The sequence below is a fragment of the Propithecus coquereli genome, unplaced genomic scaffold, assembly GCF_000956105.1.
Source record: "Propithecus coquereli isolate 6110/MARCELLA unplaced genomic scaffold, Pcoq_1.0 Scaffold14, whole genome shotgun sequence".
NCBI classification, from domain to species: Eukaryota; Metazoa; Chordata; class Mammalia; order Primates; family Indriidae; genus Propithecus; species Propithecus coquereli.
The window spans coordinates 7,330,438-7,356,861 of NW_012138302.1; the positions used below are offsets into that span (position 1 = coordinate 7,330,438).

Here is a 26,424-nt window from a genome sequence, read left to right on the forward strand (position 1 = left end):
CCAAATTGAAAATATAGTAAATGCCAATTCTGAAAAGATTATTGGTAGCACATTCTGCTTTCAAGTTTGTTGAGAACACCCAAAATTCTCTGCTCCATGGCTTCATTCATTCAATCAATCAATACCTATTGAGTGTCTATTACATGTTAGACACTGTTATGGATGCTAGGGACATAGCAGTGGGAAAGACGGACTAAGTCCCACTGTTCATGGAGTGTATATCCCACAGGGAGAAAATAGACAATAACAGTGGAAAAAGGCATGAAGAATGGAAAGCAGGGTTGTGAATTATAGGATGACAGAGAGAGGGCAGCAGCTACTTTAGATCACGGAGTGTCTCCCTGATGAAGTATTATTCGAACGAAGATGACCTGAATGCCAATGACTATTATGATTTTATGGGTGAAAATGATAGACATTTTGCTTTGTTAACAGTTAATACTCTTTGTTTCTATATTGTATCCTATGTGTATTTAATAACCTATAGCCTTTCCCTGGAGTGGGCTGTATGGTAAGCATTTAGGATAAGGAAAATAGGGGATTTTCAGGTGTTTCTGATGAGTTCTTTACTGTTCTTCGTTATTATGTTTTACCTTAAGTACAAGTCTAGGACGTGAGACCCTAAAATGCAAGTGTAAACGTTTATAGTAAAAGAGATTATTGAGTATAGAAGACAAAACTTATGCTCTGAAGTCAGATTTGGTTTGAATCAAATTTTGCAGATTGCAGATCCACAGATTTACTATCTGTGTGGGCTTGGGCAACTCACTTAACCTTTTATGATTCTTAGTTTTCATCTCTGTAGAGGTAGAATTATTATATATTGCATATTTTAAGGGAGATTAATTTTTTAAAAACTTGGTACACAGTAGGGTACTCGGTCGTAACTAGAATTTTACCCTATATATGAAAGAACCAACAGTGTTTGACCCAATGTAGGCACCTGCCTGCTGGTTTCTTTCCTATTGATTTGCATTATCAGTTTCTCTGCAACTTTTCATTTGTAGAGATAGATAAGAGTTGATGGTATATGCATTTTTGCTTGACAGAATTTCATAGACTCATTTCATCAGTTCATGATTAGCTTCAAAGCTTAGACTCTAACCCAGTTTTTAGATAACTGGGAAATGAAACTAAGTGGAAGAAACAAATGCAGCATTGTAAGAGAAGCAAAAGTCAGCCTGAGGTTGTCTGATGTTTTTAAACTAACATCATCTTTAATCTCCTATGCCCGCCTTTCCAGATAATAAGAGCTGTGCACTGAAAGTGCTGAGATAACTAATGCGGAACAGGATACTACAAAAGACATCTGAAAGAGCCCGTGTAATTTACTGCATGTCTGGTTTGTTTTACTTTCCAAAGTCTTCCTGTTGCTCTAGGAAATTTGTCTCTTCTGGCAACCTTCAGCCCTCTTTTGGCCAGGGAGTCCTGAAAAAGCATTTGAGGGCAGGTAAACAGATGCAAAGCTCTCTGAGTGGGGAGTAAGTACAGGTCTTGCTTCCTGTGTGACATCTGAGGCATAAACAAAGTATCCTTAGTCCTTGTTTGAAAGAATTATCCCAAATGTGGGCAACCGAGAAGCTGCCGGTGCATTCAGATATACATAACTCCCAACATATTCCTGAAGGTAATTTACATGAGAGAACCACTAAAAGCCTCCTACTCAATTAACTGTACCCCTGGGGAAAAGCTATGCAGGCCGGGATAAGTGTGGGAACAACATAAAGGTGTTTTCTGTGCCAAAAAGGGGATTGGGCTTGATGGAAAGTCCCCAAAAAGGACCATCTGGCAGCATAAATTATCCATTTAAAATGGCTGGCGTGAGTTAATGACACCAAAGTCACCATGAACATGTGCAACATCCTTCAGTTGAGTTTTAATGTCCCCTCAGGCCCTGTTTCAATTATGACTTTCTATGCTGAATATGGCCAAATGTAAATTTATCCACTGTCCTCTCCCACCTCCCACAAACATATACCATGAAACTGCATTTTTTTTTAATGAAATGGGGAAAGAGAATGGAGAATCAGTCGGGAATATAATTGTGGGAGATTCTTTAAAAAGAAAATACATATACACACGTCTCTTAAAAAGGATCCAGCCGCTAAACTTTAGTTATTTAATGACTACAAAAGATAGAAACATTCAGATGTTAAAATTTATGACTATTTGCACCATAATGTACAGAGAGGAATAGGAATTACTCTGAATAAAAGATTCACTAGGTTGAAGTACCCTATATTAAACCAAACCCCACTGCCCCCAAATATACCTAAAAGAAGTCCATGTAAGGACCACAGCCTCACGGAGGAGGAGCTTCTTGTACATCAACCTAAGAGAGCAGCTGCGATATGCACAAAAATGCACGCATACAATAATCAAGCACAAATGTATATTTGATTCTGATTTGCACTGAAGCAGGTAAATTGGCTAGGACTCTAATTAGCCTTTCAAAAAGGGTTCAAAGAAGTTTTACATCTTATAATTTTTTAATAGCACATAAACTTTTCATCTGCACTATACTGAGGTCATGCTGACGATGCGGTTAATGGCAAGGAGCAGTCAGCATTTTCATGCTCATTTAGGCCTGGGTTTATTTCTTAGCCACTTTAGGCAAACTCCACAAGTGTGGAGTACAGCTGATGTGTGACCTTCGTTGAAGAACCACCACACCTTGAGTGTTGTGTTGGTAATAAATAGAAAAAGAAGGCACAGAGGCTAATATCAGCATCTCTGCACTTCTATACTACTGCATAACGATCTGTTTATGTGTTTGTTTCCCACCCCTGCTTGTGATTCCTTGAAAGCTGGGGCCATAACCTTCGTGTGCATCCCTGAGTTGCCAGAACCTGGCCTAATGCCTCATACAGAGAAAGTTCCCAGTGGAGACCGTTGAGTGAGTGAATGAATGAATGAGTCGAGGGAGAAGATCAGGTGTTAAATGGAAGCAAGGCAGAGAGAAATGTTTACATTTAATAAAGGGAGCAAGATAAAAGACCCAACCAGTGGGGCTTGAGGTGTTTTGTTTTGTTTCGTTTTTAATTATGATGCAGTAAAACTAACTGGGGGTGAGGGGGAAAGGTATATACTTCTGTGAATGTTAGCATTTCTATAGATTATGGTAACCACCACTACAATCAGGATAAAGAACTATCACCCCCCAAATCTCCCTCACGTTATACCTTTATAGACACCCTCTGGGGGTTGTCTTTTGAAAAAATGATAGGCAGGAGAGAAGGGAGCTGAGATGTGTAGAGGAAGGGGTTGGTTCAGAGATTTTCCTGGTGCTTGTCTGTTCTTGCAGGAATTACTGTGAGGCAGTGGTGGGGAAGGATGGCCAGAGAACATTTTCATCATACTTACTCTATGCTAGGTATAATTCTTAGAAGGGTTGTGAATGTTACCTTATTTAATCCTCAAGAACATTGAAATAGCTATTACTACTGTCAGATTATAAAAATGGAGACACAGGCTCAGAGAGATTAGGTAATTTGCCCACAATCACACAGCCAACAGCAGTTGAAGCCAGGATTACACTCTGTCTGTCTGATTCCAAAGCCCACACTCTATCCTCTACATCCATTTGACTTGTCATATTTGGGAAGGCATTGGAGAAGGTTCCCTCTTACCCACATGGAGTCAGACATTGATAAAAATTTCAACAAGCTTTTGCTATCAGAATTATTCATATTACTCTCAAGACTCCAGAGCCAAGACTAGACTACCCCAGGAGGTTAGAACCAGCAGTCATCATTTGCTTAGTCAAGTACAGTTGGGAATAAAGAAAATTGTCCCATTTAAATAGAAAAACAATCATGATGATACCCAGTGATAGGAAAAAATATTGCAAAGTGTCCTCATTATATGAAAATCCCAAGTATAAACTGTAGCATAAGAAACCCATTTACCTTTCTAATGTTATCAATCCAGCTGAAAAAGTTGATAGGTATTTGTTATAATTACTAAAAGATAATTCAAAAAACTAAAGCAAAAGATAGTATAAAACAAAAACAAAAGCAAACCACATGCTGGATTGTGGTGTAGGTGAAAAAATTCTCCCCCGTCGTTCGTTTCAGTTGAATCACTGCTTTGCAGGCCACCCTTTTATCACGTGGCAATAGGATCACAATGCAAACCAGAGTTCATCTTGAAAAAGTCAACTACCTAACCCTTCTTTCTTCACTCTCATGCATCGCACGGGACCCCACACACATTTCCCAGCGTTGGCCACGTGCCACCCCGCCCTGCTTACCTGGCTCCACTTCATGCCACCCGCTCGACTGACTGCCACTTCCCGGGGAGCGTCCTTGGCCTGTATAAAATGGCTCTTCTCCAGGACTGTCCATTTCGTCCTCCACAGACTTGAGGCGCTTTGTGGAGCTGAAACAAGAAATGCGTCCACGTTTAAAAGCAATACAAATCACCTTTCGCTCGGACACGGCACCTCTGGTTGAAAGAAAGCCAGGGGAGGAAGTAATTGGGCAGCTCTGTAGTTCCAGGACTCTTTTCAGGCTCTTGTTCAGGTTGGTGAGTCACTGGATGTAGAACAAAGTCTTGGGTCTGCGTTGTTCCAAGTGCCTGGGTTTGATTTTTATTGTCACTCAAGTTGCTGCTGCTGCCACATCCTATTCTTTTTTCCTTTTGAGGAACCGGTGGCTGGCTGCCGCTCCTGTCTCCACCTGGAAGTGTTGGTAGGGAGCCCACGTATTTCCTGTCTCCACAGGCAGTGGCTGGGGCCTGGCCGTCAGCAATGTACCTAGACATCAGTCTAATCCCTGCTGGAACCCCAGAAAGGATTAAAAAGCAGGGCTCACGATCCTTCAAGATTGGATTGCCTTTTTTTTTTCCGCCACATTTGCCCATCTTCCACATGGAGTATTCGTTCAAAAAAATATTTACTGCACAGCTAGTCCAGGTCTTGCTCTACACACTACAGATAAAACAGTGAGCAAAACAGATAAAAATAGGAGGAAGGAGAGCATTGCCCCGTGGGAATGAGGGACATGGAAAGAGTGGCCCAATGACTTCTATGCGTTTCCTCTATACAGAGATTACCAAAATGAAGTTTTATCCCACCAGGGTAGGGATGTTTTTTTTTTGGAGAGACTTTCAGAGAAATTTCCACAATGTATCTCATTTCCTCCAGTTGAAGGGCTGAATTCTTTTCCCAGTTTGAGGCTTCAGGGGTAAAAAAGTAGTAAAATGCTACCCTGCTGCTATTCTCATTCTAGTTGTCTTAATTGAGAAAGCCACCAACATGCTATCAGAATGGGTGGATTTCATGGCTAGCGAGAATGCTTGTTGGGAAGTCTCTTCCTCGTGTGTCAGGGTACAGAATTTTTCAAATGTTTTTCATTCATCAAATACCTGTTGTGCACATCCTGCATGCCAGGTGCTGTGCTAAGTGCTAAGTCTGAGAAGAGTCAGACATGGCCCCTGTCTCCATGGACTGAGGCAGAGAGGGAACTAAGACCGTGCAAAAGAGAAATGCAGGTATCATGATGGAACCCTGTATAGGCACAGGAGGTCACACCACAGGGGAAGGAAACAACAACAGGCCAGCCTGGGAGTCGTGAAAGACTTCCTAGAGGAGATGGCTCCTGAGCTGTCTTTAAGACTGTCGAGGAGACAGGAAAGAAAGAAGGGAAGGGCAGAGGTAGGCTGTCATTCAGCTGACATACCACATGGGCAGCCATTTTGGTTTTCAAAATATCGAAATGTTTCTTTACCAATTGGTAAACTGTCGTTGTCTCGAGCCCCACACGTTGCTTCCAACCTTTTCCTCCCCTTCTTTGCCCCAGGACACCCTCACAGTCCCAAACCTAAAGGGTTAATGTCTGGCACCTCAGGAGCATTCCAGGACCTAGCCCCAGCTCTGCAGCAGGAAGCATCTGTTCTAATTGGTATGCTCCTGTCACACAGGTTATCAGATATTTTGAACATCACCCCCAGGAGGGAGGTGCATATCAGGCAGAAGCAACATCAGGAGTAAAGTGTGATACATTCGGAGAATTGCCAGCTGTTGAGGGCGGCTGAAGTGGAAGGAGGGGCGCAGCAAGATAGGAGGGTGGAGGTTACAGAAGATACCCTATGTCTGGACTTTATCCCATAAGCAATGGAGACTCCCTGGCACAGTCTAAACAGGGAGTGACACAGGAGTTACAGTTTAGAAAAGTGACTCTGGTGATTGTACAGATGATGGATTTAGAAAGGCAAAGGGAAAGGAAGGGGATGGAGCCTAGGGGTAAGGAGAGAGTTAAGAAATGATAGCAGCAATCTGAATGAAAAAATGTACAGGGCCCAATTTAAGGCAAGAAACTCTAATTGTTAATGTTGGCATTCCAGTATTCTCAGCCATTAAGTTCTATTCCCATTAAAGCCAGACCACAGGAAAGTAACATAACTGTACTACACTAGCTTCATACTCAAAGGAAATGCCTTTGATAGCTTGTTTAATATTCTTTCCTTGGCTTTCCTTGAAGTTCAATGAAAAATAGCCACTTGAGAACTTTTCTGTATTTTATGTAAAACAACATCTAATGGAAGTCATTTATAAGAGGGTATACACAAAAAATTCCCTATAATATATAACCAGAAAAATACGGTCTCTTTGAATGGATTTACTCTGTTTTCTTTCATTCAAAAATGCAAATTATATAATATATTGTTTCCCTTCTTGCCTTGGCAACCAGGAAGCTCAAGGCTAAACTTAAGCATAACTCTTGGTTCGGGTTCCTAATATAACAACCTCTCCTATCTTTTCATATAGTTTCTGGCCTCTATTTCCATATTTAATACTATCTGCTGTGTTTTAAAATGGAAAGCCACTTGAAATCACCTAGGATATAGGAAGAATATATATTGGAAAAAAATAAATATTTCCCTCAAGTACCCTGGCAAATAAAAGGTGAGGCCTGTATATTCTGATGGAGCTGTAAGATCTGCAGGGAAATTATTTTTTTTTCTGGCTATTGACTTAAAAACAACCATATGAGTGCATCTGACAAAGATTCATCCAAGTATCATGATTCAATGAAATCTGACCTCAAAGGCCAACTCCATTGTCCATCATTCTCCCATTACTAATATTTTTCTGAGTTTTTAAAGCATTTGATTTCCTCGGTTCCCTCCAATAAAATGCAAATACCCCAAGCAGGTATTAAATCCTAAAGTCGAAAGATTCTGTAGTTATTAACTAATGTCTTAGTTTGAGAGCAAGGACTTTAAGGTAAGTGTCTGGAAGTTGGAGGCGCAGGATGGAAGAGAGGAATGATCAGGAATGAAAAAAGTTAGTAAGGCCAGGAAGGACAGGTAGAGGGCTTCCAGGACGTTTATTGACTTCGCAAACTTGACAGCTGATTTACCTTGATGATGCTTTTTGGAATAAAAAAGGTATTTTATCCCAATTTTCACATTACCCTTTTTATGTTTTGGAGATGTTTACCCTGAAGGGGTACAAAACTTACAGTTAATACCAATCAATCTTATTTATCTGTCTTACTTTTAGAAATGAATCAGTCATTGATTTTTGTTTCTTGCTCTTGACTTTCTAACACACTGATTCTATTCTCCCAGAAACATTTGAAGAAAACACGAAAGTACCAGTAAGATCTATATATAAAAGAGAGGGTAAATATTCTCCTAAGGAGTGGTGCACTATCTGTTCTTGTGTATGGAAGTTGTTCTTATATTCCTAGCAATTCTGCCTAAAAATTAAGGTAAGAATATTACCTTATTTCCAAGTATTTGCTTAATTTCTGCTATGTGTAAGTCCCATCTGCTATGTGTAAGACCACAAGATGCCGCTTTACTGAGTGTTCATAGTACCCAGAATTGAAAATTTCCATTTGCTTGTCAGTACCTACCACTAGATTATAAAGCCCCTTTTATTTGACCTTATACGCACAGTGCTGAGGACAATATCCTTGGCATTTAATAATGTTCATTGCCGATTTGGAAGAGTTAGAGTTAGACACTCATTCAAGGGACGTACACTCCAGATGGGAGGCAGAACCTGTGCGTACCTAAAAGATGGTAAGAATAATTCAAGATAGCAAATGCTAAGGGTCAGGGAAGAGTAGATGCTAGAAACTCCTTTCTTAGGGCCTCATATTCTATTGTTTCCTACTAAAAGCATCAGCCCTGTTCCTAGGAGAATTCTGTGTGGCAAGAGCACGTTTTCAAGGTTCCAACAGACCAAACTTTGAAAGGAGACTCTGCCATTTACTAGGACTACCTCTTTGCGCAAGTTACTTAACTTCTCCGAGCTTACTGTTGCTCCACTGTTTAAATGGCAAGACTGTCTATGTTGTAAGACTATTGTGAAGATTAAATCAGATCAGGTATGTAAATCACTTACTACAGTGCCTGCCACAGAGCAGGTGACCAATTAATATTGGTACAGCATGAACAAATATTGATCAATTGATGAACTTCTCTGTATGTAAATCTAGGCTATTCTTCTGGGCACATTTTCTAACCTGTACACAGATGATTCTGCTGAATCTATGTATTTAAAGAATTTTTTAAAAAAAAAATCCTAGGACAAGCCTAATGAGAGAAAAACAAACATATTACTGAGTTATTAACTACTGATGCTGTTTATAATTACCTCCTTATCAGGGTTAGTTATTTGCAGAATATGAGAATGACACTAGCCTTTTAAATGAAATTAATAACCAGCTTTTCTCTCTGAGAGTCACAACAAAAGATAATAAAACATAGCTGGAGAAGTGTGCAAAAAGATAGGAAGTAAGGAACACTGCTTGGGATGTACATGGTTCATGTACAGCACACATATGAAAAACAAACAGCCCATAAACTTTTAAATTAATCACTGCCCACAAGTATTTGCAAAGCTCTTTTATGTTGACTGAATGCAGTTACACACGATGTCTTTTCCATCAGCAAACATTAGAAATCCTCAAACTGTATTAACACCCGAATGTATTCATAATCTTTTTCTTCTATTATAAATATACTTTGGATTTGATACTCCTGTTTCCCGAGGGGCTGATACTACAGTGAACTAAGGGGAACTTTTAAACAACATGAAAGATGATAGTAGGATATGGCGGTTATATTTAGGGAATAACTGTTTCTTCAACTGTCTTCATGGTATTAGCAATGACTAGGTTGATTTTTTTTTTAAAGTAATAATGTTTAAAATATATAAAGGCAAGGTAAGAATGAGTCTCTACCAAGAAAAATTTCTATAATCTGGCCATTGTTTTAAATCATAAAACCTGGGTACTTGCTTTAGGCAGAATATACCTTTGTCAAACGTTTTTCTGCAAAGTACACAAACATTAAAGATCGTTCTGCACCATTCTTTTCTTTGTTGTCACAGTCCAGTGCTAAAGCCAATTTATAAAAGAATACTGTGGGTTTAATGCCTAATCCCTTTTCCTCTGGTACAGGTTATCTAGAGACAACAGGATCTTGCAAAATGCTTCATTTTGATTTTGGCTTTGTGACCTTAGGGGATCAAGAACCCCAGAATCATTATTGGGTGGTGCTTGTCCGGCTTTTACATTTTTTAGGTCTCCCAGTGCAATGGGGTCTACAGTCTGGCCCCAACCTCTTATCTGACTGCATTCACTTGCATAACCTCACAGCAGGATATCAAATAGGTTTCATCTTTTAGGGCAACTCCAATAAACTGGATTTTGAGACCTTTCGGGGCTCAGTAGTAAAAGAGCTGGAACTAAGCTATAAGTTCTGCTGTGAGCATGGGGACTGGACTAGTGTCATCAGTGTCTGCTTCCTGCCAAACAAGCCAGAACACATGCCCTTTTCTCTAGTCAAGCCTGTCCTCCATTTCCTGAAACATGTGGGTTCATCATCCATCCTTCCTTCATGCCTTTGCTTATGTTCTCACCCCACCCAGAATTCCATTCCCTTTTCCTTTTCATCGTGCCAACTCTAACTAACATTTAGAGCTGAGCACAAGGTACTCTTTTCGGATAAAGCCTTCTTTAACTATTTTTAGCCCATGTCACATAATTTAGCCACCATTTTTTATTGTCTGGTGTGTACGTGTGTGTGTATATATGTGTGTGGGGAGGGTGTATTTTTTCCTGCTACATGTGCATTTGCTCTATCTCCCCAGTCTTTCGGGGCTGAATCCGCTATTTTGGTATCTTCTATCACTAGAGGCACATTGCTAAATGCCTAGCAGGCCCAGAGTTAAAATCAAGGTGTGCAACTATGCAGCATAACCTCTTTAAGAGCCGCCAATCAAATTACCTCGTAGAGGACGTGCTGGGTAAAGACCTCCTCATTGCTCCTGGACTCATGCTGTAGTATGAAGAACTTTCCAAATCTGAGAGAGAAAAATTTGGGCCAGTTCCTGCAGCTATTGGTGCTAGAATTAAAAAAAACAAAACAAAACAAAAACAAAAACAAATCAGTTAAGTTCTGTGAATAAAAGATCAATGAGAGCATATTTCAGTGTTGCATTTAGCACATTTTTTTGCATTTAAATGGTAAGTTTATCCAAAATAATCAATAATCAACTCTGTCTTCAAAGGAATGCTGACAATAAAAATAGTCTACACCAGAAAGGCATGGTTTTTCTAACATACCTTTTATCTTTTCTCTTTATGTAACAGTAAATTGTCACTAAGGTTGCAAGATTCCTGAATGCTTTTAATAAAAATACCTCTCCGTGTTTTGGTCTTAAACTTTTCTTGAATGACTAACCAAAACATTCCCTAGGCCTTTCTAATTTTGTCTGATCCTGATAGGACCTACTCATCTGCATTTTGGAATACTGTTCCGAACTTTGGTGAAAAAAAAATTCATCTTTCTAGCCCACTCATTCTCAATTTCTTGCGATGTGAAATGTGTGATTTCTCTTTACTTCAAATCACCTCCACACTTTGTGTACATCTTAGTATTTATCCAATCTTGGAATTTAAGGCAGAGTCCTCAAACTATAGCCCTGAGCCGTAGTTCTTGTAAATAAAGTTTTACTGGAACATAGGCGTACCTATTCACTTACATATTGTCTATGACTGCTGCCACACTATCCCATCAGAGACTAGTAGCTGCAATGGAGACCGTATGGCCCACAAAGCCAAAAATATTTATTATCTGGCCCTTTATAAAAGAATTTGCCGACCTCTGATTTAATTTTAATTATATGTGATTTTCAGAGATGACCCTTATGTGAGATTGATTCCCTGTACTTCAAGGGATCTAAAGGTCCTTGAGTCTTTAGATACCTTGTTTACAGTAGCTTAATAAGTATTTTTGATTAAATAAATAGCACCTACTAATCTTATAATACAACTCTGTAAAATTAGTAGTGTGACTGTATCATGCACATGATCTCTTTTGAAAGAGTATGCAAAAGCAGGAACAATAAATACTGTACTGAGGCACTGGTTTGAGAGTTGAGCCCATACACGTGGATATATAAACAAATAAATACATTACAGGTTAATATGCATCAGAAAAAAGCCATAGTTAAGAACATCGTGAACCAGGAACTTTCATTCATTCAACAAACGATTACTGAGAGCCTGCTATTGCCAAGAACCATGCTGGGTGAGGAAGGCACTTAGATGAAAGATGTGGTGCCTACCCTTAAACAGAGGGGAAAGCCTGACGGATTAATTTAAAGAGGGTCTGAGAAGTCCTTTGATAGAGTTACAGAGGCTCCCCAACTTACAATGGGGTAATGTTCCCACAAACCTATCGTAAGCTGAAAATATGGCCAGTTGAAAATGCATTTAATACACTTAAACTACTGGACATCATAACATGGCCTGGCCTACCTTAAACATAAGTCATAACACATTAGCCTATAGTTGGGCAAGATCATCTAACACAAAGCCTATTTTATAATAAAATGCTTAATAGCTCATGTAATTTATCGAGCACTACACTGAAAGTGAAAATAAAAATGGTTGTATGGCTATTTGAAGCACAGCGTCTACGGTTTGCAAATCGCTTTCACATCATCATGAAGTTGAAGACTCAAAAGTTGAACCATCTTATTTTGGACACCATCTGCATTCCTAAATTGATATGGCTGCACAGAAGTGGGTATTTAACCCAGCTTGGGGATGAGAGGTTCAAGAGAGTAAAAGGGCCTCAGAAAATATGATGCCTGGTCAGAATGTGAAACAGACAAATGCAACTGAGAAGGATGGAGGGTTTCTAGGTGCAGGTAAGAGAACATAAAATGTTTACTGAATTTCTGATAGCTTGGCATGGTGATATCATGCACAATACTCGAGGAAAAGAGGGGCTGGTTACAGTCAGGTCCTGAAGGATCTGATAGGCTTTTTTAAGGAACATAAGTTTGAATCCAGCAGATTCCCAAGTTTATAAGCTATTAAAGCACTAATCACACTCCACTGTAGTTGAGAATTGCTGGGGTTATATTGCCAGCATCTAATATAATCCCTAACCCCAGGAGGCAGTCGGTAAACATCGGTCAAATGCAATTGGTTGCTGCATTAAATTTTATTCATTAGTCAAAGGAGAACCAGCAAAGTGTGGGAATGCTATCATCAAATTCGCATGTATAACCTAGAAAGGTCACTCTGTTGTGAAGATAGCTTTGGGAGGCAGGGGGTGGCAGTTGAAGAATATATTCAGTAAACCAGAGAGGCAGCTGAGGCCATTTAAATAAGGTAAGGTGGGGATGGGGTCTAAACTCAGAGGTTAGAATCAAGCACACCTGTTGATAGCGACTGTCGTAATAATGGAAAAGGGAGAAAGAGGGATGATTCCCAGGATTATTGCTTGGGAAATGGGTGAATTGTGGTGCTGTAATGGAACCATAGAGTCAAGCAAAGGTATGAGGGAATACAACAATTTCTAAGAATAAATGCTTAGTTGCTTGATTAATAGCAAGGAATAAACCTTAATCTCAGTGACGGCTAAGAAATGGAAAACTCTGAAATTCACATCTACTTTCTGAAATTCAAACCCATCTCTCAATGACAGGCTTTCATGGAGGAAGGGCCTTTAGTTCAAGAACAAATGGTGACGCTTGACAGTAAGTATAAACAGAGTTCTGATTAATAATTTTGCTAGTCATTCCCTAATTTGCTTTTTATATTAAATTTATTTGCATAATTTCTCCTTTTATTTCATCACATTTTATGTATGAAATTGGCCATGGAGGAGGGGCCGGAGAAGATTACTCAAATGTGGGCCCAGGCAGATCACTCAGCGCCACTTTCACCAGCCTGACATATCATAGGCACTGAGGAATGCTTTGTGACTTCCTGAAGCTTAGAGATTCACACCTCTCATTAGCTAAAGAAAAGTAATAGGGCTGATCAGTGTCAAAGCTCTGGATTCAGATGTTCTACACAAACTTTAGAATGGAGTTGAGGCCTCAGCTGGGTGGAGAAGCTGCTTCAATACTGATCACAGAGGAAACTGCATGGTCCTCACTCCTTTGCTCTTGGAAGGAGAGAAAGACAAAGCAAAATGTGGGTGTGAGGGACTTGGCTGGACCAAGAGGAGAAGTCTGGGGCCTCCTACCTGGTGGTGAACACCCAGCTGCACTTACACAACACACTTTATCTACTGTGTTACCTACCCTTGAAAAAGATCTTTTGCCTTGATTACCTTTTTAAAATGTCAAGGGAGCCAGAATAGGTGAAGGAAGAAAAACACGTGTAAATAAGGTGTGCCTGCCTCTCAGACAGATTTGAAACATAATTAAGCCCACGTAAATATTCCTTAACTTGCACGTATATTTACTTCCTGTGAACCACTTACTACGCTGTAACTGTTACGTGGCAAATGGCACCAGGTGGCCTGGCAGTGGGGTGATAACCTTCCAAAGTGTCTACTGGACTTCAAGTGAGTAACTTTAGAGCTTGGCAAACTGGTTTATGTGTGTCGTGAATTTTAAAAAATCACTAAGTTTCTGAAATGAGACTGGGTTTCACAATCTGCGTTAAATAATCCTGGTCATTCACAGACTCAAACTCTGCCTTCTTCGAAACAGACCTGTGAAGAAACATCCCCCGGCTACTGCCTGTGTGTACGAAATCACACGGAAGTCAGCTTATTGGGATGCATTCTGACTTAGTGACACTGTGATGCCAAAGAGAAAGCTCACACAGTAGGGTGTCCCTGCTGGGGCGGGCATTCTCAGTGCCTCCAATCTGAAGAACAGAAGGAGCTTTCGACAAGTAATGAAGAACTCAAGAGGTGGACATGAGCAGGCTTTTCTGAGTCCCTATGAAGCCATGTTTTGCTGTACCTAATTATTTAATCCTCAAAACAACCTCCTTAGGAAAGTGCATTTTCGGGATGAGGAGAACTAAGCTTTAGAATGAGATTAAATAACTTGCCCTCGATTACAGAAGGACAAAAAAGAAAGAGTCAGGGTTAAAATTTAAAGATGTCTAACCTTGACACCTGTGCTTTTCCTATCACGCCACACTGACTCTCACATACAGTATTTGCCTTAAACTTGAGATAATAAAAAGGCATATACTGTCTCTGCCTCCAAAAGGTTTACAACCTAAGTGGAATATTAAAATAGACTTGAATATCTAACGCAATGCTGAACGTGTTAAATCTCATAGGAGAAATGCAAAGAATGTGTTAGGAAAGTTCAGAGGAGTAATAGATCCCATTGGCTTATGAGATCAGAAAAAGGTCTGATTCCAGGAAGAGTCGGCACTTAAGCGGAGCCTTCAAGGATGTTCAGGTTTAAAGAGGCACAGAAGGAGAGCGGAGAGGCTTTCTGGGCAAATGACAAAGTATGTGCATGAGTTTGGAGATAGGAAGTAAAGTGAGTGATCTGTAGGATCCATGACAGTTTCTGAGTAGGAAAGTGATAAGGTCATTGTTGTACCCAAGCAACAGTATGCAAAGTGCATGAAAGGGGCTAAGATTCTGCAGGTGGGGAAATCAGTTGGAAGGTCTAAGCAAGAGTCCTAGCACAAGGGGATGGAGGCCTAAACTATGCTGTCAAGAAAGAAAGGAGAATTTTTACAGTGGATATTTCACACGACCTTCAGGATAGTAAACAGGTCTAAAAGAAGGGCATACATAATTAAACAATCATATTCTTCTAACAAATATAAAACATCAGTAAGATGTATATAACACAGTATACTTCTTAGCTAACAATGGTATTAGGTCCTTCTTTTGCAAATTAAGAAACGAATAAAAGTCGCTGAGAGTTAAATGATTTGTCCAATGTCACTTAAATTCTGACCAGTCCAGGATATCACACTGGGCTTCTGAGGCTAAAGACCAACGGCCTTCTGGTGTGTGACAGGGGTTCGTAGCCGCTGCCAATCAATGTGGGGATGTTAAGGAAGTACTGAACCAACCACAGCACTTGCTCTGTTCCAGATATTATAAGATCTGATTTTGCTCCATTTGTACTTGACTGTAGGCTGTATCATTCTTTGGTTGTCTCATATGTAACTTTTTCTCCTCAACTAGATTGAGTTGCATTTTGAAGGCTAAAAAGAGAGATAGGTATCATGGGGTATAAAAAAGTGCTGGTCTGGGACTGGGAGAGACTGTCTAGAGTCCCAGCCCTGCCAGTAACCACCTGTGTAACTTGATTAAGTCATCGAAACTCTTTGAGCCTCATAATTCTAATAATAATTACGATAAAAATGAAAAACCACCACCGCCACCGCCATTCACCACTGCTTCCGCCATCACCATCACAATTTACTAAGCATCATATGGGCCAGAAGTTGGGCTGAGATCTTTAAGTACATCATCCCATTTAATCCTCACAGCACCACTCGGAAGGAATTGAGGCATAAAGAGATTAAATGACTCTCCCAGGTCATGAAGTCAGAGGTTAGACCATATGATCTTTAATCCTACAGATCCTAGAACTTCTTTTGTGTTCCTGAACAGCTCACCACAGTTTTGTGGACACAGTTGATGATCAATAAACATGCTTTGAATTAAGGAGAGTAAATGATTACCCTCCCCATTTGCCCCTCTAAACTTTAAACAATACAAAATAAAACTTAGAATTCTATAAATTTACCTAAGTAGTGAGGAAGGGCTCCTCAACTTTCTTAAGCAGTATTGCAATTACTCTAACCTGAAGTATTTTGTTCTACTGAGGAATTTTTCCTCAAAAGGTTAACTTTTGGAAATTATCTCTTTAGCTATTATTTCTACATCATTCGTCCTCACCACCTCCTTTCCTGTCATGAGTACAATGTAGTCTTTGTGTCATTTTTTAATAAATGGCTTGCTATTAAGGAATCATTATAGTCATGTGGGCTACTGGAAGAAAGGGGTTACTTTAGTAGCCAACCCTCTTAATGACCTGCTCTTCTGTACACATTAGTAGTTGGATAAGGTTGTGGTTATTGAACTTCTGCCATCCACCAGAGACAAGCTGCTCAGGCTTGCATTGTTAGAAAGAGAGGACGACGGAAAAAAAAAAAATTCTAGCCAAATTTTCAAGTAACTCTGCCTGGGAGATGACAGAGCATCTGAGTTTCCAACTTGTTCAACAGGAGTCAGCAGGGAGCATTAACTAAATGACTAATGTGTCCAGTTGATGGTTAATGGTACCTATCCTCTGAGAGGCCACATTCAATGGAATTAAACAAACATTTATGGAACGCTTTCAGTGTACCAGGTGTTGTTCCAGATGCTTGAGATACTTCAGTGGACAAGATATATAAAAACCCTACCCTTGTGGGGCTTACATTTTAGAGATTAACTATCATTGTCTCTTCTTCAAATTTGCATTTGAAGAATATATGGAATAATGGTGGTAAGTACCCTCCCCCTGCCAAAAAAAAAACTATTAGGGTTTACCACTTAATTTCCAACTTATAAAATAAGTATGAAAAAAATTGAGATTATTTTTCTTCAGATTACATGATCTAAAACACTCATCGAGACTTTGGGAACTTGTACTTTAAGACTAGGGGGGAAAAAGTCCAACAACAGCACACAGTTCTATGGACCCAGCACAATTTAGTGTTGTTTTGCATTCTAGTGGCAAAGATCTTGTAAGAAAGTCCATGTCACTGGCACAAAAGGACTGAACATGGGAAAATACTTGTTCTTCTTTCTATCAAAGGCACAGTTGTAAAACGCACAATGCTATGAAAACTCAAGCAAATCTGGAATCATCGTTAGAGGGAATTAACTTGGAAAGTAATTTATGGCAAGAAAATTCAACTCCTTTGTTATCTTCCTTTTACCGTAATATGCTTCCTGAACGCTGCCTATGAGAAAGGGCTTTTAGAAAGAAAAAAAAAATAAGTATAGTAAAATTAACTCATTTTATCAATTTGTGCTCTCTGCCAGAGTTTCCTGACTGTGGCTACGAGGGGCTGTAAAACTGATGAATTTGCATGGAAAAAGAAACCAGTGTAAGTAATTTGTGTAAGAGGTAACACGGACATAGACTGCTATAATTCAGACACCCTGCAGATAGCAGACTGCTGCAGCGTGAGCAGTTATGGGTTAGAAAAATGACCACACTGCAGTCACTCTGACGTGAATGGAAATCAATCATAAAGGTACTTTCTCTGCAGCTTCTACGCCACAGTCTTCAGCAACCCCTTTGCCAAGCAGATTTCTGCTCTGTAAACCCTGTGCTGATCTTTTTTCTACCTTCCCTAAAAGGTCTGACCGAACGCAGGCTAGAGGTATGGTTTTCCACACAGGAACAGAAAAGAAAGGCACTGAACTAAAACGAGGATTTCCCTCTATGTGAAGATGAACTTGCCTGCTATTAAAAGATTTAAGCAATGCTCTTTATGAAATGTAGTGTTAGGTGCCAAAAGCCAGTAGGATGTTTTTAACCCCATGAAAGGCATCTGCTAACACAGACAGAGCCCCATTTTCACACGTTTCCATCTTGTGGACACAAGTTAAGGGATATGTGCGTTTGTGGTGGCAGAAGGGGTAGAGGGAGGTGAATAGAGGAATTTTTGTTTCTGAAAAAAATGTATCTATTTTATTCAAATAGGAACAATTCACCGACACTCTCTCTCGCCCCACTCCAAATCAAGAAGATAGCTTATCTTTGACAATTATTATGAGTGTAATTTGTAAATTAAATGTATTCAGGTACTTTATTGACACGAAACAAGCTCAGTCTTGGATCTCGAGAAAATTATATATATACATTATAAAGGAAAGAACTGTCTCCTGCTTATTTCTATATTCCTCTCAGCACACAGCATAGGATGCTTCATATATTACATATGCAACAAATGTTTATTGAGCTAAAATTATATGAGCTTGTTAATGAAAAATAGCGAAGAGCTAATATTTATCAAGCACTTATTATGTGCCAGGCAATATGCTAGGTGTTTTACCTGAATTATCTCATTTAATCCTCACAGCATCCCTATGGAGTATGTATTTGTATTACTCTCATTTACAAACGAGAAAATACGCTGTGAGGTTAAGGAACATGATCCAGATCACACAGCTAAATAAGTGACAGACCAGGGATTTGAATGTAGATACTTCCTAGATGATCTGCCCAAAGAAACAGGGAGAAAACCTGCATTTCTAGTCCCCCTGTCTTTCCTGTGTCATCAGTCACTACAGAGATGAATTCAACAAAATTCAAATAGAAAAATAATCATCACCTACCACTTACGTGGCAGAACTTCTGTTGCATCATCATCCTTCTCACTTCCCGGTTTTTACGAGTCTTCAGCATTGCCAGTGTCAGCTCGTGCTCCACCGGAGGAAGGGCGCTGACACTTGGTCTAACAGAGCAACCCACGGAGGGTTTAGCAGTGCTCACTGATCTCCTGCATTAGTGGCTTCTGCCTTTGGGACCGAAATTGATTTTCTGCATTTTAGAGTATCATCGTGTCTTAGCTTTTGGTTGAGGTCAAATGTGGTACCCGTTTAGTATCTGATACAGCCTCAGCCAAGGGATTAAGCCTTCCCTGACAGGCGGTGGATTTGATGGCCTTAAGAGGTCTTTTCACCACAATGATCTATAAACTGGGGAAGGGCTTCTAAACAAAAGCCCCACAACCAGGAGTGCACTGGGACTATGTGACCATTAGCTATTAGGAAACCAAACTGTGTCAACAGAGTCCCATCTCAACAACCTAATCCAGCCATCTATGAAAATAATAGTTTTCAGTATTTTCACCAAGAATTGTTTAATTTTTTCCTCCTCCATCTAATGAAAAATCCTGGTGTTAACATGTACTTATATAAACCACAAACTGGATTAGCTCAGTTCCAGTATTTGACTGAATGTGTGGTTTTGATGAGTGTGGACTCCACCAGTTTCATCCTAGACATGCCTATAGGGTCACCAGCAACAGCCTTTCTCATCAGCAAGAGTTGGCTAGGACAATATATTCCAGCCAAAATCTCAATATATCTGTGGCCGTACTGTGGGGTAATATAGGATTTCCATCAGGTTTTTGGAAATCACAAAAATGCCTTTTAATTTTTCAATGTTATGTACTAGATGTGAATATCTGCTGTTAAAAAAAATTGAGGGTTATGAATTCATAAATAAAGTTTTACTAAAAATCACACTGTCAATAATGACCTCCAGCATGCTACTATTATTTACAAGGAATTTTAGTTCATAATATGAGTAAAAGCAAAATTTTAAAATGCTATAGAACTAAGTACTACTTTTTAAAACTCTGATACAAGTAACCCAGGTGGGGCTAGCCACTTAAAAAGTTGTAAATGTGTCAGTGTTCAATTGAGAATGTTAAAGCATCCTGTTATCCATTACATACCCTGGAAGAGCAATTTCCAGAATAATGCGGAAAAAAGCTTTGGCTGAAAATGTGAGGAATAAGAACTTTCTGGCTTCCTAAAGCAGGTGACTGGAGTCTAATATTGGCATGCTCTTACTTTATCAGAATTATTAACTCTGAAGGGGTCACTGGAATGGTTTTTCTAATAAATTAGTTATTAGAACATAAATTCTAAAATTGGTTCTTCTTGATTTATACACACACACACACACACAATGTATTTTCAGTAAATCTGCTGATAGTGGTCAGCTCAAGGATCAGCTCTGACCACACAGTGAAAGATTAGGGGCTGAGGCTCTGTTCAACAATCATGGTAGTTACCACCGTTGAGCATCTACATGCCAGACCCTAGACATCCTCTCACTTAACCCTCATAACACTCCTGAGAGGAATTGCTATTTTCCAACGCTCTGACTTAGGATCAGCATACAGTTGTGATTTAACAAATATTTGTTCAGTGAATAAATGATTGTAATCTATGAGGAGAACAGAGCTAAGAGGGGTTACATATTGCCCAAAGTCATATAGTTAATAAGTGGCAAAGCTTGATCCCCCCAACTCTATATCCTGTATTATTTTATTTAATACAATGCCATGCTCCATCTTGAATATAAGTTATATGTATGATACATAAGAAGCATAACCAATGAATTATCTAGAAAAGACCAGAAATAGATGAACCTATGAATAGAGACTATGACAACAAGTATGTACATCAAGGTATTATATGTTGTGCTTCTCCCTAGGACAAATCTTTATAATAAGAGTGCTCATAGTCTGGTAAATTTAGCAGAACCTTCAGCTGAGAACACAGAACAAAAGGCCCTCAAATTCCACCATGAGAACTCTCACTGCCAGCTCTGACCAGGACAGTTGTAGGAGTAGGAATGTAACAGAAAGGACAGGACCTTCGTGCATAGCACTGACTGAAGGATTTGCTAACGCCATGAGCTCGTTCCTGCCTCAGTTCTAATTTCAGCTGGCTCAGTGGTCCATATCACAACTGCCAGGGCACACATCAAACACAAGGTGTATGCACATTTTCATCTGTAGCGCTGAGTCAGCTGAAGACAGAGTCAGCCGAAAGGTGGGGACACCTCTCACCTCACGTGACTCGTTCTCTACTGGGTGAAGAGGGTAGGATAGGAAAAATCAAGTTTGGCCAGCCATACTGTGAGCTGGGATTCAGAAGAAAGAGTGGTCTGATGGAACTTTCTATGACTGTCAGTCCATTCCATTTGCTACCAGCTTTACTGTCCAAATATTCACCCCAAATATGTCAAGAAAATTAAAAGAAAAAAATTATACAACAAAACATCATTCTGAACTAATTTAATTTCAATATTTGTTTTGAAAATTTATTGAATTATAGTAGAGGAAACACACTAAATTAAGCCAGCCAGACTGATATTTTTCTTCCTAAGAATATGGCACTATTTATTATTTTATCTTTCTGTGAGGGATGAATTAAAACTAGAAAATGAAACATTTTGCAATGCCATAATATATTCAGAATAAGGCGGCTTAGGCAAAAGGAAAAAATATATAGGGCCAGTTAGCATTTTCTCTTTCATAATTTAACAGATTTTCTTTAAGAGCTGTATTTTGGAGATGGACATTATGATTTTTTTTTTTTAAAGGGCCACCCACTCTTTTGTTTGTTCCCCATCATATGCTCACCCTAGAAGAGGTGCCATTGACTTCTACAGATTTGAAATGTGTGATGTTCATTTTAAAATTACTAGTACAGCCTGCTATTGACCATCTAATTATGCCGAGTTCCATTTATAAACATGGCTAACCACTAAGTTTATGAAGACTTTTTGTGCTGCTTTAATAGGATATTGATCGAGCGCATCGTTTGAGTAGACTGCCATCGAATTGTGTAATGGCAAACAAAAGGCAAGGTCACAGCAACTGTTCATGCTGGGGCTGCGGTCTATTTTTTATTATAATCTTTTTGTTTCTTCCTTTAAGGCTCAAGCCCAAATAGCCTCTTTTGAAAGAAGATCTTGCTTAAGAATATAACCTATTTTTAAAATTAATTTCCATGCAATGATCACAGCTATCGCGTTATTTAACAGAGGAGAACCCACAGGCCACTCATTCAGAAAAGAAGTCTCAAATCTATCCCACTTTAATAAGGATCTCAAGTATTGCAAATATTTAAATGGCACCCCAAAAGAGTGGATGTCTGGATTTTCTTAATCTATACCCATTTCCTCATTAGTCCTTCCATGCAAGAACATTTTGTATTTTCCAATTTGGGCTTGTTCCTACCAAAGAGTTTCATTTTCTTATTATACCTTGCAGCTGCGTTCATTCCGTTTTAGTAGTTGCATTGTGTCAGGTTAGAATATTGCGAATAGTTCTTACTGAATTGCTGACCTGAAAATCTAAGTGTACCGATATGGGTACTCAAAGACACACCAAGGTCGTAGAGACTTAAAGAAGTTTAAAAATGAACTGCAATTCGGATCTTAATGATGATTCCTCTGTGCGAATACAGAAAGGGTGCACATTTCTAAGGCAGAAAACAGCCACTAGGGTGCCACCTCATGCCAGGCTGAGGCATATGCCTGGTTCCATTCACTCCCACTCTCCATTGACAAACAACTCGAGAATCCTGTAGTCGACCCAGCAGCTGAGTTTTGTGGCAGAGCCAGGACAGTTCGGCTCCTGGATTTTAATAGATTCTGCAGCAGTGCAACAGGAACCAAAACTCAGTCTGGGTAACTGAGAGTGGTTTTCACACCCAAAGACTCTAAGGCTGGCCACAGTGTACTGAGAATCCTGGCTTTTCAAAATTCCAGGGCCATGAAGTCATCCTTAGCCACGAAGTTTACTTAACCCTTGCAGCCGGCTTGGGTGTACAAACCACTGCTGGAAAATTAGAGCCCACCAGGCCAGAGTCACAATGGACTGTGTGTATTTGCGGCTTTCCTCTTTCCCAGTGAAGTATTTAAGGTTTCGAAGTCACTCCACCAACTTCAAGTAAAATAGAGTCAGCACTTTAGAAGGAAATGGGCAGAAGTAGTGGATTTTTTTAGGATAACTTTCTGGGTTCATACCAGGAACGATATTTGACAGCCTCGGAGCACATACTTTGAGGAAAACACTGGTGCAAAATAAACAAAAGAGTGGGTGCTGACAGAGAGAGCTATCTAAGCAGCCTCGTTTAGCAGCCAGTAGAGTGGGCTCTCTTTGTAGCAGCTTCAAGGGAACGAGACCAATCTGAAAATGCCTCTACAAGGCTTTGTTTGAAAATGCAGCATCATGTAAGAGCCATTTCAACAGATGGTTCTTGTCTCTTTCCTCATAGTATTATGCTAAAACAACTTGAGTGATTCTGAACCACATTGTTAGCACTTGTAAAGCCCCTCCCCCAAAGCAGAGAGTACTTCTCTCTTTCTCTCTGGCGCAGTGTCTAGTGGCTTGTATTTTCCCCCTCCTCCAGAACAAGGTAATAAAAACGAGAACTACTTTCAGATGGTCCTACCACATGGGGGAAAGGGTAGCAAGAGAACAAATGGAGATTTATTTTTACGCGATAGTACTTTCTGTGCTGTAGAAACAGAACTCTCCTTTCTTGCCTTTCATGGACTTCAGATGATAATGCAAAAAAATTAAAGGGTGGGGGGCAGGAGACAAGGGAGGAGGGGAGTTCGTGGAAGACTACAGCTTCAGTCAGCAGGCAGGAGTGAGTCCCTGACCCCAGCAGCTCCGCGTATCTGATCGGTGGAATTTAACGTCAAGCAGCCTTGTCGCCTGATCCCTCAACCTCCAGATTCGCGAGGCTAAGCCAGCAGTTTTCTCTTGAGTTTCTCTGCCATTGCACCTCAGTAGTAACGCTATTATAAACAACACACTTAGCACATAGTTATTCCAGTGAATCCTCGTGGGGAAATACTGAAATAGCACCACCCTCCTCTATTAAATTTAAAAGGAGGAAAACTAAAAACAGAAACTAACTGGAAACCTGGGGAAAGTAAATATTTATATTAGCAAATTTTAAAAATTGAATACCAAACATCCAGAAAGAGAGAAAAATGTCACGCTAAGGCCATCATTAGTGATTGCAGTGAAATTTCCAGGCCATATAGATGGTCATAATTAGGTGTGATGGGGGGAGGGGGTGTGAAACAGTGGAAGAGATTCTAAGACACTGAAGACAATAAAAAACACTCAGGTGGAAGGCATAACTATGGAGAGAATAAAAATACCAGTTGGTGGAGGGGCAGGAGTGAATAGGTAGAGCACGGGGGATTTTTAGCGCAGTGAAACTATTCTGTATGATACTGTAATAGTGGATACATATCATTATGCATTTGTCAAAATTCATAGAATGTACAACACCAAGAGTGAACCCTAATGTAAACTATGGACTTCAGTTAATAATTACATGTCAATATTGGCTCATGAGTTATAACAAATGAACCACACTAACAAAGATGTTAACAGTAGGGGAAACTGTTTAGGGGGGAGGGGAATAAGGGACTTATGTACTTTGTGTTAGACTAAAACTGTAGACCTAAAAAACTGCTCTAAAAAAAGTTTATTAATTAAAAACAAAATCATACCTGAACACAAATCCAGGAAAAAATTTTAATTAAGTATTTACTTGCTTTGGTTTATAAGAAAATAGTTTTAATCTTTTTTTTCAAATGCACAAATTAATAAGCTACGAGTTTATCAAATCAACAAGAACTGATTATTCAACAAAAGCACAGAATCCTTGGATCCTATTTAGTTCTATAAGACAGTTGTAAGAGAGGTCATGACAAAAATGTCTGCAGTCGGCTAGCTGAGTACAGCCAAGGAGGAAGAGCAAGTTGCTTCACCTCTTGGGAGCATCATGGTATCCTTTATCTATAAAAAGGGACACAAACACCAAATGTGGGAGGACCATATGAAATATTTATAAAGTGCCCAGCACAATGCCTGGTACATTGTATATGCCTGATAAATGCTAGCTTCTATACTTTTTCATATCGGTATCATATCATACTCCTAATAGGGAGTATGTGTTTAATCAACATATGTGCTAGCTTATTTCTACTTCAAGAATACAGAATGCACCCCCACACCGCTCATCTGCAAAAAGTGTCCACTGCGGCTCTGAAATGCATGCTTAGTTCTTCCATCATGGGGACATGAGGAAGAAGGCAGAACTCAACTTCATCATGTGGCTTGAGAATCAAGTCTTACAGAAAGGTGTGTAGGTGAGGAAACCTGAGCTGGGGGATCCTTATCCCAGCAGCCATAGAAATCTTGTGAAATATACCTGACAAACTGAGATTGAAGATCTGCAAGAAAGAGGGGTCTCTGGATTACAGTCAACCAGTTTGGCCCGAAGCCATGATTTTGCTGACACAGCCCAGACCCACTCTTGCCAAACAGTTTCAGTCAGCACGAGGCCATGTGTGAGTGAGTCCCACAGCGATTACACAGCAGCGTGCTGAATCAAAAAGCATCCAAGAGCTGAAGGATGTTCATGATGCCAGGCATCAGCTATACAGTCCCCTAAACGGGGACAGGAAACAGATCCAGGGCCCTCTGCAAATTCAATCCCTGTCTGGCCATACCCTCTGGCAGTCTTGAAGGCAGGTTTAGAATTCACTTGGCAACCATGCTATCTTAGACTGAATGGAGGTCTAATCAAGCTTGGAACTGATAGGCTTTGGGATAGAAGACCTTACAGGAAAATTCAGGAAGCAGAAGAAGGACGAGATGCCGGGGACAGTTCTGAACAGCCTGGGCCTTCTCATACAACTCCCGGGCCTGGGGACACCGATGATAACGTACACATTACAGCATCCAGCGTAAATGGTCTAGTGCTCCACTCTTCAGAGTTAAAAGGATTTCCTTTTCACTCTTTAAGGCTATGTTTAAATCCCAGTAAAGGCTCAATGAATGTATTTCCCTGTAATGCTACCATGATAGGAATACTCTAATATATACTCCCTATATTACTATTATTATTAAAAGTACAAAAAAAGTAGGATATTTATCATTTTCAAAAGTCTTAAAAAGTAACAAAAGATATGCATATGCATTGTTATTTGTCTATGGCAAATAACTAGTTAATCAGCTGCACCATAACTAGGCAGCATATACCCTCCAGGTTAACAAAGCAATCCAGTCTCTACTTACCTGGCTGGTACCTTAAGCACGCTTCAGCAACTTTTCCAGTCCAAGTCACAACCTGCTTCTCCCAATACCTCACTCCTTAGGATCCCCACTCCTCTACACGGGAGCACCTCAGCATCGAGCTAGGAGTCCTTGACTCCTAGAATTCTAACACCCACAGTTCCCTTCCCACTATTTTCCCTGTCTAGTCTCACATTGTAGATTTCTTCAAGTTCCCTGGGGCCAGTCTAAGAGTATGGATTCTAGCATTATGATAGAGACTTGGCTTAACCATTTACCCACTACTTGACTTTGGATAAATAAATAGATCCTCAATTTAACTCATCTGTAAAAGTGGAAGTGATTTCTTATCTGACAAGTTTATTGCCAGAATTAATTTATGTAACAGACAAAGGCCTAGCACAGTGCCTGGCAGAGAGCAAATGCTCACTAGTCATTAGATTCTCCCCTGCACCCAGGTCGTGTATCACTTTCTGGCCTCTCAAGACTCTTCCAGCCTATGAATGACTGAAAGAAGAACAGACAGAATCTG

At 39.9% G+C, this 26,424-nt stretch overlaps 1 protein-coding gene across 4 annotated transcripts in view; it reads right to left on the reverse strand.

Moving 5' to 3' along the window:
* Window positions 1-26,424, reverse strand: part of NFIA (nuclear factor I/A) — a 369,436-nt gene that overhangs the window by 90,522 nt on the left and 252,490 nt on the right. For all 4 annotated transcript variants that reach the window (XM_012639455.1, XM_012639454.1, XM_012639453.1 and 1 more), the window contains exons 5-6: window positions 10,249-10,366; window positions 4,253-4,380 (exon numbers count right to left, since the gene is read on the reverse strand). In XM_012639455.1, coding sequence (XP_012494909.1) covers window positions 4,253-4,380; window positions 10,249-10,366 — 246 coding nt within the window. The remainder of the gene's footprint in view (window positions 1-4,252; window positions 4,381-10,248; window positions 10,367-26,424) is intronic.